The 16,224-nt window shown below is 38.2% G+C and overlaps 1 protein-coding gene across 3 annotated transcripts in view; it reads right to left on the bottom strand.

Moving 5' to 3' along the window:
• Positions 1–16,224, bottom strand: part of dglucy (D-glutamate cyclase) — a 40,219-nt gene that overhangs the window by 3,297 nt on the left and 20,698 nt on the right. For all 3 annotated transcript variants that reach the window (XM_003214408.4, XM_016990956.2, XM_008113926.3), the window contains exons 7-12: positions 12,974–13,165; positions 11,929–12,189; positions 11,375–11,474; positions 10,822–10,970; positions 1,261–1,380; positions 763–914 (exon numbers count right to left, since the gene is read on the bottom strand). In XM_003214408.4, the coding sequence (XP_003214456.2) occupies positions 763–914; positions 1,261–1,380; positions 10,822–10,970; positions 11,375–11,474; positions 11,929–12,189; positions 12,974–13,165 (974 nt within the window). The remainder of the gene's footprint in view (positions 1–762; positions 915–1,260; positions 1,381–10,821; positions 10,971–11,374; positions 11,475–11,928; positions 12,190–12,973; positions 13,166–16,224) is intronic.

Genomic DNA, 16,224 nt, shown 5'->3' with positions numbered 1-16,224 from the left:
GCGTTTCACATTTACTATGACATTTTTGCATTGGAACTTCAAAGTATCTTTCTATTACGGTATCTAATTACTGTAGCTGGAAAATGTGAGAGGTATCTTGGGAATCAAACCATGTGAGGTTGTTTTATATGATCTCTCCTTAAACTTGAAGAGCTTTGCAAATAATACCATCGTACCTTAGGGACCGTCTCTCCTTCTCCCATCATTGGAGGTCGCAACAACCATCCCAACGAGACTTACTTTATGTACCGGGTTCCTAGAGAAGTGCACTTGGAAAGGACCAGATGCAGAGCTTTTTCTATTTCTGCCCCTGCCTTATGGAATGCCTTGCCGCCCTATATGAGAGCCATGCGTGAGTTAGGGCCTTTTACCCTAGCACTCAAGACCTGGCTCTTTACTAGAGCTTTTAATCTATGTTAATTTTATCAATATTTGTATGTATGTATTTTTATCCTTTACAATTTTATATTGTAAATCGCCTAGAGCATCGTGGATGGTGGGCGATTAATAAGTAATTAAATGATGATGATGATGATAATGTTGTATAGTGTTTTCAATGTCGAATATTCTGAAGATGCAAAGCCTTTGTCTCAAACGCCTGAGATTTGGTAAAAATCAAGATCCTGAAGTATGGCTCACCCAAGAAAACAGTTATCTACATGGAAAAATTTTCAGTATCCTAAGCCAAGCATTCTGAACACTTATCTCCCCCCCCCCCCCCCAAAAAAAAAAGAAAAAAAAGAAAAGAAAAATAATCCACACCTTAGCAACAGAAGGTAGTGCTGATGCCCAACATGCTTTCTTGGATAATCTGGGAAACCCAACAGCTTTCCTCAGGTAACGATCATGTACTTCACATGTATTAAGAATATACAGTGCACAAGCAACTGCATAGCCTCCCCAATTAGAAACTCCTGGAAAAGAAAAATGAAAGTGCCATTAAATAGGTGATTATTTTATAGCGTAGGAAGGGGAAATGTTCTGTTGGGACTTACTATTAAGGTAATGGGATAGGAGTTAACCATTCATGGATAACTCCTCCTATGCTGACAAGAGAAAATCATGTACAAAGACTACTTGCATTTCCAGACCCATTTTGTGCTCCCCAAAAACAGCCTCCCCCCATTTTAAAAAGCCGACCCCTCCCCCCCAAAAAAACCAACAACATTGTGCACATAGTATTACAATGTTAACAAGAAATTTTCAGTCCCAGTGAAGTGTTCAATACACATACAGAGTTTTAGCTTGTTCATGACTTACCTGCAGTAACTGTAAAGTCAGCTTCTACAATACAAGCAATAACATCTCCATTTGAAATGTATTTCTTTACAGCTTCTTTCACTTTTCCCATTCCTAATTCATTTCCTCCATCCCCAATGCCTAAATTAAAAAGGATAAGGTGTAGTGAAATATCTCATTCGTTTGCACATGCAATTCACGTATCAATTAAGCCAGAGGACTTTGTCTGGAATCATCTTTGCTGAGTAAGTTTTTATATGCTCTTTTGTTATTAAAAATGGCTCTTCTCTTTCCAATTGATTGCAAACAGGGAGAGAGTCTTCACTTTTTCTTTGTGATGAAGAAACAGCTAATTTCAACATACTTTAAATGTTGTTTGCAAAGAGATTTCTTCAGTGCCACTCGTCTAAGTGATCAGTTCCTCACATCTAATATAGGAAATACAAATTTTGTCGGAGTAAAACTCAAGATATTTCCCGATATGCTCACATTATAGAACCAAGAAGAATCACTTGTTCTTTCTCTTATTCTAAGACACACAGTCTCAGACAATAGCATGACAGAGTTGGAAGGCGCCTCATAGGCCACTGAGTCCAAACTGCCCCCTCTCATGAAGGAACTCTAGCTAAAGCTCCCTGGAAAGTCGCTACAGAAGAAGGCCCCAACACTTTCTGGGTTCAAAGTTCAATCAAAATCTACCTTCTTCTGACTTAAAACCATCACATCTCACAGCTCCAGTGCAGCACTCTCTATGTCAGCCCTTTAGGTATACTAAATAAGTGCAATCGTATCAGAGGGGACATGACCAACTGTCTGTCATAGCAGATACAAAGAAAGAAAGCTTGTCAAGTTCTTGAAATTTTTAGAACATTGGAGGAATTCTACAGAGATAATTGCTGGTGCTGGGACACAGCACTGTGGACGATTACAAATGTCTATCACTCAGCGAAGGAGCCCAGATAAACTGGATGAGGGTGATACTGTAAACCTAAACATAGCATATGGTCTGAACAGAGGAGAGAAAGCTGGCCCTAGATGACAGCAGATCTTCTTTTCCCAAAATTATTAGAAAACTTCAGAGAAAAATTGGTAAAAAACCTCCAGAAATACGCAGAATTGGAACCTAAAAATAAAAAACCTACAGCTCGGCATTATATTCACACAAGACACAGCTAATAAAGCCCTTTAAAAAAAGAGAAGCAAGAAATCAATTTATGTATAGTATATATGTTTGAAGTTTAGCATTATATGTAAATAGAGAACAGATATATGTTAGTTTGATATGTGTTATTTAAGTATGTCTGTGTTTATATATGTATAAGTGTTGTTGCTTTTCTTTGTTTCTTTTCTGTTAATTTTTTAAATTAAATATATGCTGCCTCCCGGGGGCAAAAATACACCATATCACTCAGAGGCTCAGCAGGCTCCTAAAGCCCCATCACCCTCCCCACCTTATGTTGATTCATGTAGGTACCAATGACACCGCTAGGCATACTTTTCAAATGATCACAAATGATTTTCGAGCTCTGGGAACAAAGCTAAAACTGTATAATGTACATGTGATCTTTTCATCCCTCCTCCCTGTTGTAGGACACGGCTCTACAAGGGCCGGAAAAATAGTACAGGTCAATAACTGGCTCAGAAAATGGTGTCAAGAGGAGCATTTTGGCTTCCTTGACCATGGTCTACTCTTCCAAGAGGATGGACTACTGGCAAGTGATGGGGTGCATCTCACACAAGTAGGAAAACATCTTTTTGCACACAGACTCACAAACCTCATCAGGCGCACTTTAAACTAGATCCACTGGGGGAGGGGAACAACAGCCTGGCGAACACTATATTACCCACGACCACAGGGAACCGCCGAAAGGCTAAACGGAGGGCTGCACAAACACAGCAAGGACCAAGTACAGAGAGCACAATAATCCCAAATAAACAGTTCGAGGGGAGGTCACAGGGGCTTACATGTCTTTACACTAATGCTCAGAGCATGGGAAATAAGCAAGACGAACTCCAACTCCTAGCACAGCACCACACATACGATGTCATAGGCATCACTGAAACCTGGTGGGATGACTCCCATCACTGGAATTTAACCATTGAGGGCTATAACCTCTTTCACAGAAATAGAACAAAGGGGAGAGGAGGGGGAGTAGCTTTATATGTCAAAAACAGTTACGTTGCAGAAGAAATGCAAGACTGTAATCCGGGAAACCAGCTTGAAAGCATCTGGATAAGAATCAAGGGAACCGGGACTCAAAAAGATCTTGTCGTGGGTGTCTACTACAGACCTCCGAGTCAGGATGAAGGACTTGATGAAGCCTTCTGTCAACAGCTGACCAAACAGGCACAAAGAAGAGATATAGTAGTCATGGGCGATTTCAATTATCCCGATATCTGCTGGAAAACAAACTCAGCCAAGAGTACAAAGTCCAACTAATTCCTCACTTGCCTTGCAGATAATTTTATGGTCCAGAAGGTAGAAGAGGCAACAAGGGGATCAGCAACTCTTGATCTAATCTTAACAAATGTGGAAGACCTGATCAATACAGTTGAAGTGGTTGGATCCTTAGGGGCAAGTGACCATGTGCTCCTGCAGTTTGCAATACAAAGGAATGCTGAAACTAAGACAAGTCAAACACGCATTCTGGACTTTAAGAGAGCTGACTTCCAAAAAATGAAGGAATTACTGAGCGGCATTCCATGGACGCCGATATTAAAAAACAAGGGAGTTAAGGATGGATGGGAGTTTTTCAAAAGTGAAATACTCAAGGCGCAAATGCAAACAGTGCCAACAAAGAAGAAAAATAAGACAAGTGCAAAGAAGCCAGAATGGATGTCCAAAGAACTTCTAACTGAGCTAAAGCTCAAAAGTGACATGCACAAGAAGTGGAAAAGGGGAGAAATCACCAAAGAAGAATTCAAACGTATAGCCAACACCTGTAGGGAAAAGGTTCGCAAGGCTAAAGCGCAAAATGAGCTCAGGCTTGCCAGGGACATAAAAAACAACAAAAAAGGCTTTTTTGCTTACGTTGGTAGAAAAAGGAAGAAAAAGGAGGCGATAGGGCCATTGCAAGGAGAAGATGGGGTGATGGCGACAGGGGACAGGGAAAAGGCAGAACTACTTAATGCCTTCTTTGCCTCGGTCTTCTCAGAAAAAGAAAGCCATCTTCAACCTCAGCAACACGGAATGGACGAAGGATTGGGGGAAATCCAACCCCAAATAGGGAAACAAGTTGTCCAGGAACACTTGGCCTCTCTAAACGAATTCAAGTCCCCAGGGCCAGATCAGCTACACCCAAGAGTACTGAAGGAACTAGCGGAAGTTATTTCAGAACCACTGGCAATTATCTTCGAGAGTTCTTGGAGAACGGGAGAAGTCCCAGCAGATTGGAGGAGGGCGAATGTGGTCCCTATCTTCAAGAAGGGAAAAAACAACGACCCAAACAATTACCGTCCGGTCAGCCTCACATCAATACCAGGCAAAATTCTCGAAAAGATCATTAAGGAAGTGGTCTGCGAACACTTAGAAACAAATGCGGTCATTGCTAATAGTCAACACGGATTTACCAAAAACAAGTCATGCCAGACAAATCTGATCTCTTTTTTCGATAGAGTTACGAGTTGGGTCGATACAGGGAATGCTGTGGATGTAGCGTACCTGGATTTCAGTAAGGCCTTCGACAAAGTCCCCCACGACCTTCTGGCAAACAAACTAGCAAAATGTGGGCTAGACAAAACTACGGTTAGGTGGATCTGTAATTGGCTAAGCGAACGAACCCAAAGGGTGCTCACCAATGCGTCGTCTTCATCATGGAAAGAAGTGACAAGTGGAGTGCCACAGGGCTCCGTCCTGGGCCCGGTTCTGTTCAACATCTTTATTAACGACTTAGACGAAGGGTTAGAAGGCACGATCATCAAGTTTGCAGACGACACAAAACTGGGAGGGATAGCTAACACTCCAGAAGACAGGAGCAGAATTCAAAACGATCTTGACAGACTAGAGAGATGGGCCAAAACTAACAAAATGAAGTTCAACAGGGACAAATGCAAGATACTTCACTTCGGCAGAAAAAATGGAAATCAAAGATACAGAATGGGGGACGCCTGGCTTGACAGCAGTGTGTGCGAAAAAGACCTTGGAGTCCTCGTGGACAACAAGTTAAACATGAGCCAACAATGTGATGCGGCTGCTAAAAAAGCCAATGGGATTCTGGCCTGCATCAATAGGGGAATAGCGTCTAGATCCAGGGAAGTTATGCTCCCCCTCTATTCTGCCTTGGTCAGACCACACCTGGAATACTGTGTCCAATTTTGGGCACCACAGTTGAAGGGAGATGTTGACAAGCTGGAAAGCGTCCAGAGGAGGGCGACTAAAATGATTAAGGGTCTGGAGAACAAGCCCTATGAGGAGCGGCTTAAAGAGCTGGGCATGTTTAGCCTGCAGAAGAGAAGGCTGAGAGGAGACATGATAGCCATGTACAAATATGTGAAGGGAAGTCATAGGGAAGAGGGAGCAAGCTTGTTTTCTGCTGCCCTGCAGACTAGGACACGGAACAATGGCTTCAAACTACAGGAAAGGAGATTCCACCTGAACATCAGGAAGAACTTCCTCACTGTGAGAGCTGTTCGACAGTGGAACTCTCTCCCCGGGGCTGTGGTGGAGGCTCCTTCCTTGGAGGCTTTTAAGCAGAGGCTGGATGGCCATCTGTCGGGGGTGCTTTGAATGCGATTTCCTGCTTCTTAGCAGGGGGTTGGACTAGATGGCCCATGTGGTCTCTTCCAACTCTACTATTCTATGATTCTATGATTCTATGATTCTATATTAAGACAAATTAATTCAAAAAACTCAAAAACAAGAGAAGATGCTGAAAAGGGCAACTTATTAAACTTCATACTTACCTGTGCCCAGAACTTTTGCTTAGGAAATTGAGGACTGACAATGTCCACAAAGCAGTGAACGTAACTACCCTAAGAAGGCTTTAAATTTAAAGGGTTTATATGCACTTCAAGATTGAATTAGAAATGTTCATTTTATTAGTATTGGTGTTTGAATCTCCATTCTGTGTTTTAAAATATATTTATTTTTATGTTCCTTCATTTTCTCTGTGTATTTTAACTATGTTGTACCCTGCCTTGTGCCTTGAGGAGGCCAACATGGTTAACAATAATCCCAAGTTGCTTTTCACATGTACTAAACCAATACCCCATTATTCTAAAACTGTGCATTTTGCTTTTGTGGCCTAAATGCAGAATTTTGCATTTGTCTCCATCAGACTGCATTCTATTAGTTTCAACCCAATTTTCTGGTGTATCAAGCTCCTTTTGAATTACGTTCCTCTTTCAGTGTATTAGCTATCCATCCAAGTTTTATATCATTCAAAAACTGATTTGAGTGACAAAAAGGTTGAAGGGTGAGAGCCTTAGGAGATAACCTGCATTGGAATGCAGCCAGTGATTATGGTTTTTGAACACGGTTTTACAACCAAATGGATCCATCTGATAGTGTCTATTCCACGTCTACATATCAAAATACAATGGGAGACTTTATCAAATGCTTTGCTGGAATCCAGGTAAGTGACATTTATAGGATTCCAATTATCTACAAAACTAGAGAGCAAAGAAAAAATGCAATTGGTTTGGCAGTATTTGTTTCTGAAAAAATTACGTTAACATTCTGTGCATTCAAGGATCTAATATCAGCAACTGTGCACCCATTGCCCCAAATCTTATCATTTCCAACCACAATAAATCCAGAGAATCAATCGGATTTACCTACATGCTGACTCACTATTCAATAACTGATTGAATGGGTCTACTCTAGCTGGGACTACTGTAACTAACAGGATTCCAACTATTTTCTGAAGACTATTTGAAAGTACTACATTTTTTTCAGCTAGATTTAAGTAAATCCTTTTAAAGTGCAAAAACCCTCAGGAAAAAGCACAGGACTAATCTAATCTAATTTGGACAAGGTGAGGAACCCTGGCCTACAGTAACTTTTCGCTTTTAGACAGAAACTAAAATATTTCAGTTGACATCTCTCCATTAACTTAGTCAAGCTGGCAAAGTAAATGAACCCACTTGGTCAGATTTGGTCAATCTGATACTTTGCGAGCATTTCAGTTTTAGTGATTTGTAAATATTTCATACAATAGCAACATCTATATAAAATAATAATAATACAGACAGAACAGTAGTTTGTATGTTGTTTTAGTCCACCCAAAATCTAAAGGAAAACAAATTTTATAGTACTGTACTCCTGACATTAGCTGCTCACAGAAACTGGATTAATTATGTAAATTATGCCAATTATGTCAATTATCACCAGCTTAATACATAGATAGTAATGTGATGGGAGGACAGTGTGACTACCTTTCCATATATTCTGGAAATCATCTGAGGGTGTGCTGTAAATTCTAGGCTTTGCCACAGATTAGTACACTGTGGGCATTAGATATTCCCCCCCTTACACAAGGGCCTAAACATTGCATAATTACTAACATAATAAGGAGTTACGCTGTTATTATTGGAGCAAATTGTTTCCAACAGCATTACACTGCTTATACTCTACACTTAAATTATAACTTTCCATTGAAAACTGACTTGAACCTAACTTCTCTATCTACAATTCATACGTTAATGCACAGAAACAAAGCTTGTTAAAAGTTAAAGGGCCCTTCAAGATAAACTCCATGGAATTTATCATTAAATGCATATTAAAAACTCATGCTAACTTTTCAAAATTTGACAGGGCTAGATCTTAATGTCAGTTAAATTTAGTGTCACTTCTGTAAAGATAAATTTAGTGTCAGTTCTGTAAAGGTGTAGACAAACCCTCACAGTATATAGTTTAAATTCTATTTCTGCTCCTATTACATATATATTTTTATCACCCAGTTGCTTACAATTATGGCTAAATTCATGACACAGATAGGAGTAATGTGGGCATTCCATTTTATCATTATCTAATTTAGTATTACTAATTCTGTTGTTAAAGGACACTTTAACACTCCTCCATGCACTCCATCTGCTAAAGAGCTCGCCGGTTAGATATGTTAGCACAGTTTTTGACATGTCACATTATATATGTGTGTGTGTGTGTGTGTGTGTTTGTGTTAAAATTGTGTTTCTTTTCTGGAGATCAGCCAAGATATTAATAGACTCAATTAAAGAATCAGTAGTTAATAAATCTTGTATCTGAACCATTAGGCTCTAGGGAGCATGAAAATTTATGCTGAAAAAAATTGGTTAGTCATGAAACTGCTTTTTCCTTTCCAAAGTACTTTTCTACAGTACTTTGCTTGAGCTAAGTGAGGGTACAGACTACCTTAATCTTAAATTGTTGTCATCATTTAAGTTTGGCACATCTTCACTCATTTTATGGCACTGGGTTTTACCGTAGAATTAATGCAAAACCTAAGGCTAAGGGAGCCCCTTATGGTGCAGTGGGCTGAACTTCCTGACCGAAAGGTTGGCGGTTCGAATCCGGGGAGCAGGGGGAGCTCCTGCTGTTAGCCCCAGCTTCTGCCAATGTAGCAGTTCAAAAACATGCAAATGTGAGTAGATCAAGGGTAAAACCTTTACCTTTAAATGCAAGAAATATGTTCTGCTAACCTTCACTAATAACTTAAATACTAAACAAAGAAGCAAACAAACAATATAGAAAGGTTTTCTGAAGTTTCTCAAGTCCCGAAATCAAGTTAGTACAGCTTACACAAGATAACCATTCTGTAAGATATATAGTTTGTCATAAGACATTATTTAAAGGATTAGCAATGACTACTATTTATCTCCTAATTTGGTAAATAAAACACTGTTATGAGTATTTTGAAGAGGTGCCAGCTATGTTTGGTTATTCATAAATGTTTCAGAAAAAAAATCAAATATCTCTTCCAACTATTTAACTACTTGAATAATATTACAGTGGATGCAAATGAATTTGACAAGCCATAAAAAGAACTGGGAAATGAAATACTGCATTTCAAATAGTTCAATATCTGACTCTGTGGCTTCTATTCAAGCATAATAAATTTCAGGTTCAATTATTAATAACATTTAGAAAGAAACATATATTCTAATGCAAAGAAAATCTCAGTTCAGAGGAATGACACATTAGTAAATTTTGCTCTTGTACTAAGGTATAACTGATTGACTGCAAAGATGTGATGTTAAGACAATGGGATATTAGCAATGTATGTCCTCACACATCGGCCCACTTTTTAGTCATACACACATGAGGTTGACTTTTTTTTTACTATTGTGAAATTACAATATTTGGATCATAGTTGCATGAGCAGAATTCCACAAGTGTAATAATTTCACATGAGCCTAAATCAAATTGATTGCCCTGGCTTGAGTAGTCACTGAATCAATTAATTTTATGTATGTTGATTTACCATTTGAAAATAGATTCTACTTTAATTGGGATTAATAAACAGGATTCCAGCCATGCAATTTGAGTTTCCTTGTAGTCACTTTTCTCATATTTTCTCTCCACAAGGAGAGAAAATATGAGAAAAGTGACTACAAGGAAATAAATAAACATAATAACAACAACAATATTTTTGGATTGTAGATATTATTCATTAACGATTTTAATGCACAATTTTAGTCACTGGAACTGCAGAAACAGCCACAAATGCATTGTTTGTTGCACAATGGACAAGCAAATGAACTAGCAAACATATTCATAAGAAACATGCTTCCTGATTCAGTGGCGCATGGTGAGAGTGGAGTCTAACGGTGTTTCCTCCCAGTGAGGTTTTCACAGCAGTCTCCCTCCCCTGGGAGCCTGTGGACCGCCAGCCAATGAGATTGAATCTTTTCAATGGCTGGCAGCTTCTCCGCCTTGGCCAGAGATACTTGGATATGCTCTTGCACTCTGGTCAGCTGGTGGGATGATAAAAGGGATGCCAGATAGGTTGGATAGCCAGTCTCTCCAAGCTTTGTTCCACCAACCTTCTTATATTTGGGTTGATTCATGTTATATTAGCCACAAATTTGTGAGAGCGGTTGGCACTGGTCACAAATCTAGGACTGGGTGAACAGTGGACTAAATGACATGCCGGATCAGCAGGCTAATTGACCAACGTGCAAGTTGGCCAAAGTTTGGATCCAGACCCATATAGGCACCAACCCTATTTACAGCTGTAACCAAAGAAATTTGTGCCTTATTTCTTTCCATTCAATAGTATCTGTCTCATTTGTAGAACAGAACTCATTCCTGTGCATGCAACAAATCTTGCAGACCACAGTTATCAACTTTTCATAATTTATACCAGCTTTAATGCTTGCTTGTTAGTATGCAAAAACCTTATTAGATTCATTGGGGCCCTTTCATAGTATACAATTATAATTCTATTATTTGACTAATTGCCATGGCTCCATCCAATGGAATCTAGAACTTTTAGTGAGGTTCTGGAGCTTTCAGACCGAGAATTCTAAGTGCTCCCCCATAAACTGCAGATCCCAGGATTCCATATTGCAGAACCCCAGCAGTGAAGATTGAATAATAGCACTATAATTCCACAGTGTGAACATGTTATAGGTCACTGAAGAAGAAAATGGCATCACACTTACCTGATGTAGTAATTCCTGGGATATTTCTTGCAGCTAGAAACAGTTCATCAATGGGATCCACTAAATGTTTAATGTTAATTTTTCTTGCATTATAATAATTTCCATCAGCTGCCATTCCAGCACGTTCTATTGCAATTAGGTGGTCATATCTAGTTAAAGAAAAAAAAGTGGCCTAAAAAGTGATGCTGTTACCAAGGGCAGCTGGTGATTCCAATGTCATTGAGACAGTGAATCTAGGTTTTAAATTAAACTTTAAAGGAGCTATTCAAGTTACTGGATGCTATAAATTTTGGCAACTTCGACAAATTTTAAAACTTGCAACAAACTCGTCACTCTACTGACATTGGAGCCACATAGTTTCCATTTATTCCATCACTAAGAGACAAACTGGAAAAATATAACTGTTTTAAAAGCTAGTGTATGCACTTCTTATGCATCACTCAAAGATATGCTGGCTGTAGGTATGTCGTGACTGTTTGTGCAGTTGCTGACAACAGGATTGTAGTCGAAGTCGTCTTCAGTTTTGTATTCTCTTGATTTTTTGGTTACATACCTAGGCTTTTCTGTATTTCCATGTTCACACAGGAACTGCAGAGCTGAATCTGCAGAATGGCTATGATAGCTAATTACAGGAACTGGTGTCTCCATTACTCCTAGTACACAGAAAAGAAATTTGGAACGGGGATAGCAATGTTAGTCTGCTGCATCAAAACAACAAACAGTTGTTTGTTCACCTTCATGCATCTGAAGACTGTTCTTGAGTCCTGAACTAATGATTCACTTCTCTTTTACAAAGAAAAAAAATTATAACCAAGGCTGGGTTAGTGGCATTCCTGCTATTACTTTATGTGTTTTTGGGAGAGTTTGTTTTCTGTTTAGAATGACTCATCAATAGGCCTAAAAATTCTTAACTGGGACAGTTCCTTCAAATGTTTCTATTTCTAAAACTCATCTTCAGTGATATTTTTTTTCTTAATTTATAACAGCTAAGATTCATCTGATAAATGATGAAGTTGAGAAAGAATTTTTAATTACAAAAAAAATCAGTGTCCTTTTTTATCTTGGTTGAAAACTAAGCAACACGAAAAACAGAAGGTCATGTCATACCTTGTTCAACAGCCTCTTTGATTATCTTTTTATTCAGATTGAGAGCTCTTTGATCAGTCACTATGACTACATTTTTCCCCAAGGCTTTCAACATGGCTGCCATTGCAATGGCTCCAGGGGGCCCATCATTCTCTTCAGGTGGATCATACTTGAAATGGGTAGGAAATCCAGTAGTTATCAATACCGACTGGGCATGGGACATGGATAAACATGCTTTCAGGAGTTCACCCTGAGAATACAAATGTTTCACACCTCTGTTCCCTAAACACAGAAATTACAATTATTTTACTTATACAAATATTATATATTTGAGATTATTACTGAGCTTACTGCTTTGAAACGAATATCTTTATCTATGATTGCATAGGCACAGTCACACTAACAAATGCAATGTGTCTCACAATATCAGGTAGCAGCAAGAAGACAATAAGTTACTTGCTTTTGTTTGTACTACAAAACAAGTAACATGATGGCTTTTCCACTTATTTATACTGAACAACAGGAATTTCTTGCTCAGTTATATCTTAGATGAGGTTTAGGGAAGAAAAGATGTAGGTTAAACATCAATTTAGGACTCTGACAAATTAACTTATTCAATTGTATTTTTGATAAACATTCCAACAGACAGTAACTAAAACAATCCCTGAATATTTTAGTATTTGTAAGCACTAATTTGGAAATAGATATGCAAATTAGATTTATCCAAACTGATTGAAAAGTCCCAGATTTTGTTCTTTTTCTTTCAGATTTTATACCACTTTTTTTTTAAAGGACATGGGAAGTTGGTATTAAAAGTCTTTGATTATACTGGGAAAAATATTCAGAGATTAACAAAACTGCAGGTATTTCCAAAACAAAATCAGAAAGAGCAGGAACAAAATCCGAAATTTACTAGTCTTTTAAATCAGTCTCGATGTGCCCACCGACAGGATTAGATAGGAATTGCAGTGTCTGATTCTCCCTTCCCTTTGCAGGAAGCTAAACCTTTATCCAAAAAAGCATTTGAAATTTGCAACAGGAGTGTATTTTCTTTCTTTACTTTTACCTGGGTCTACTCCTATCGTCTCTTCTAAACATCTGATTTTTTGTACAGCTGCTGTTGCTGTGATGCTGTAATACAAAGGATTCCAGCTGATACAATAAACTTTGGGGAGTTCTTGATCAGGTACAGCATCATTGTCTTTCAAGTCGGTAATAAACATACAACCAGGAGAATGGGTAAAAGCCAGTGAAGATTCTGAAAGAGAGATATTCTCAATAATGAAGTCTTAGTTATGTTATGCTACTAAAGGGGACTTAGAAATTAAAGGACCAGCCAAGGATCCAATTATACTGAGAGAAAGAAAGGTATTTCTCCCATTCTGACATACCAGAAACTGGACAGAATGGGAGCCCTGAGTACTTATGCCCTAATATCATTGGTTACAGTTGCCAAGTAACTAAGCAAAGCACATGTGCTGAAAAAATTCCATTAAGCTAATGAACGAGAGAGAAGTTAAAACGAGGTGTCTGGGCATCAGTTGGTCATACACAGTATTACCTTTTTAATATTGTTTACTGCTTCAGAATCCTAGAACTGATCAGGAAAGAATATGAACACACTGAGATTTCTTTTTAAATGGGAAGCCTATTATTATTGTGCTGAAAAAGTTCACTGTTTACAAGATGTTCACTTAAATGGGATTGCTGTTCCTGGCACTAATGAACAATAATGTGATAAGCTTTAACATTTGGAAAAATATCTTTTAGAAGCAAATTAACTTTTGTGGTTTCTGTTTCACCACTCTCTAGATTAAAGTTGTGCTTTATTCAACTCACAAACACTAATTTCCTGTATTCAATGGACCTTGAAACCTACTGTCTAGATTGCTCTTCTGCAGCATCCAGAAAATTACAATAATCATATTTAATTAAATCTGTTTTCTTAAAATCTGTCTCTAGATGAAGAGGATGCAACATGATCTCCATTTCACAAACAGCATGCTGTTAATAAACCAGAGCAGATGTACCAGCACAAACAATGGCTTGCAGTTACACCTATAACGGCATCCAATCATTCACCAATCCCAAGAGTTGTCTAGCTGAGCCCCTAATCAGAAAAAATATCCCTCATTAAATTATCCTTTCTTTATATGAAAGAAGCCAAGCAACCTACTTGGATATGCCTGGAAGCCTTGCTTCTACAAAATTTGTGGGGTTTCCTTCCCCTTTGCATGGTCATTTTCAAGGAAAATTTTAAGTTCTTTTCACACTTCCAAAATAGTTTACATGGCTGCCTCACAAGGAAAAGTGAATATATGTCACATATAAGAGATAATGGAATTAACTTCAAATTGAAAATGCAGGATAAAATCTAAATACCTTTTTTTTCTAGAACAAAGTGAACTAATCTTTAAAAAAACAAGCACCGAGTGCTTACAAACAATAACTTGATATGAAAACATAATAGAAATTATGAATAGAATAGAAATAAGTTTGTTACATTTTTGTGATACAGTCCTATCAAGTTTATTAAATGTCATGATAAAGTCAATAGTAGTAGTAGTAGAATAATAATAATAATAATAATAATAATAATAATAATAATAATAATAATAATAAAAACTTTATTTGTATCTCGCTCCATCTCCCCGAGGAGATTCAGAGCAGCTTACAACACAGTAACAGAGCAAACCATAAACAATAATTAAGATAGACAACAGAATGAACTTGAGTCAGCAAAAGCACCGCAAAAGAATATAAAAATAAAACAACATATTAAATTGACACAACAACATCATTCATAAATGAAAATAAACAGTGGTGATGTTATATAAACCAATTAAAACATCCCAACCACTGGTCTGGTTAAAAGCAAAAGTCCAATTAAAACTGAGCCCCATTTAAGTCCTCTGGCCGTTAGATATTGCATTACCCATTGTCAAAAACCTGTTTAAACAGCAAGGTCTTCAATTCCTTCTGAAAAGTTGAGAGTGTGGAAATTTGCTTAATCTCCCTGGGGAGGGCATTCCAGAGCCGGGGGTCCACAACTGAGAAGGCTCTCTTCCTCATCCCCACCAACTGTGCTGGTGATTGAGGTGGGCCGTGAGGAGGGCCTCCCCGGAAAATCTTAATACTTGAATAGGTTCATAAGGAGAGATGTGGTGTGTCCTCAGGGGTGTGTGACCCCATTAAGCACAGGTTGGCATGCTATACCCTGATTGGTCTCTCAACTGATCAGAAGGATCTCTGTTTCAGTTTGTTATTTGTTATCCAGCCCATCACAGCTGCCAGGCACTCGGTGGGCTTCCTTGGATTTAGGTGGAAATGAGTAATAGAGCTGTGTGCCATCTGCATACAGGTGGAACTTCATCTCAAGTAACTAAATTTCTGGAGTTTAGAATTATATGTCTACAGGCTCAGAGCAAGGCAAAACAAGTAGTGGTCTCCATCTGCAACTGATCCTGCAAATATTTGTTTTGCCCCGGATGCCTCTTAATCTTGGGTGCAATCTTACCATATTTAGGGGCTGTAGGGGCCATTTTAACAGCAGGAAGTGACCAGAGGCCTTTGCTTACTTATCTGGCCTACCACATCCTTCTTGGCTGCATTTTTTCTTGTTTAATTCCTTGATGGTTTTATTGCTTGTTGGGAGTCCTTGGTATTTTTCTGGCCTATCAATAGCTGTAAATAGCCTTTCTTTAATAATAATAATAATAATAATAATAATAACAATAACAATAATAATAATAATAATAATACTTTATTTATACCCCGCCACCATCTCCCCAACGGGGACTCGGGGCAGCTTACATGGGGCCATGCCCAGAACCATACAATACAACAAAATATAAAACAACACATCATAACACAATTTAACAATACAATAAATAATAACATACATTACAACCCAGATCTAATCTAATCCCTTTCACTGATTGATACCTTTGGAAACATTCTTTTTCAATAGTGTATTCTCATTTGTAAAAAGAGTTAAAATAAGGTCCTAAAAGTCATAGAAACCTGCTCTCTGTTCTAGAGAATAAATGCTTCTACGTTCACAGTTAAATGAAAAGACTGATTTAATTTTTCTAATATTATTGTCTGGAATTAGATTGGCTTTAAAGAAGTGTCTTCCACAGGATTCTCACTGCCTGAAATATTCTGAAAATGTATCAATCCAGTGCTGGGGAAAAGGTGGAATATATCAATCCCATGTCAGGGTACAAACAAACAAACTTGGCAGCAGGAAATTATTTATCACTTTTACTAGCTTAACATCAGCATTAGAGTCCAAATCATATGAAGGCAATTAAA

This window comes from Anolis carolinensis, chromosome 1 (assembly GCF_035594765.1).
Source record: "Anolis carolinensis isolate JA03-04 chromosome 1, rAnoCar3.1.pri, whole genome shotgun sequence".
Classification (NCBI taxonomy): Eukaryota; Metazoa; Chordata; class Lepidosauria; order Squamata; family Dactyloidae; genus Anolis; species Anolis carolinensis.
This window is presented reverse-complemented; position numbering and strand designations above follow the sequence as displayed.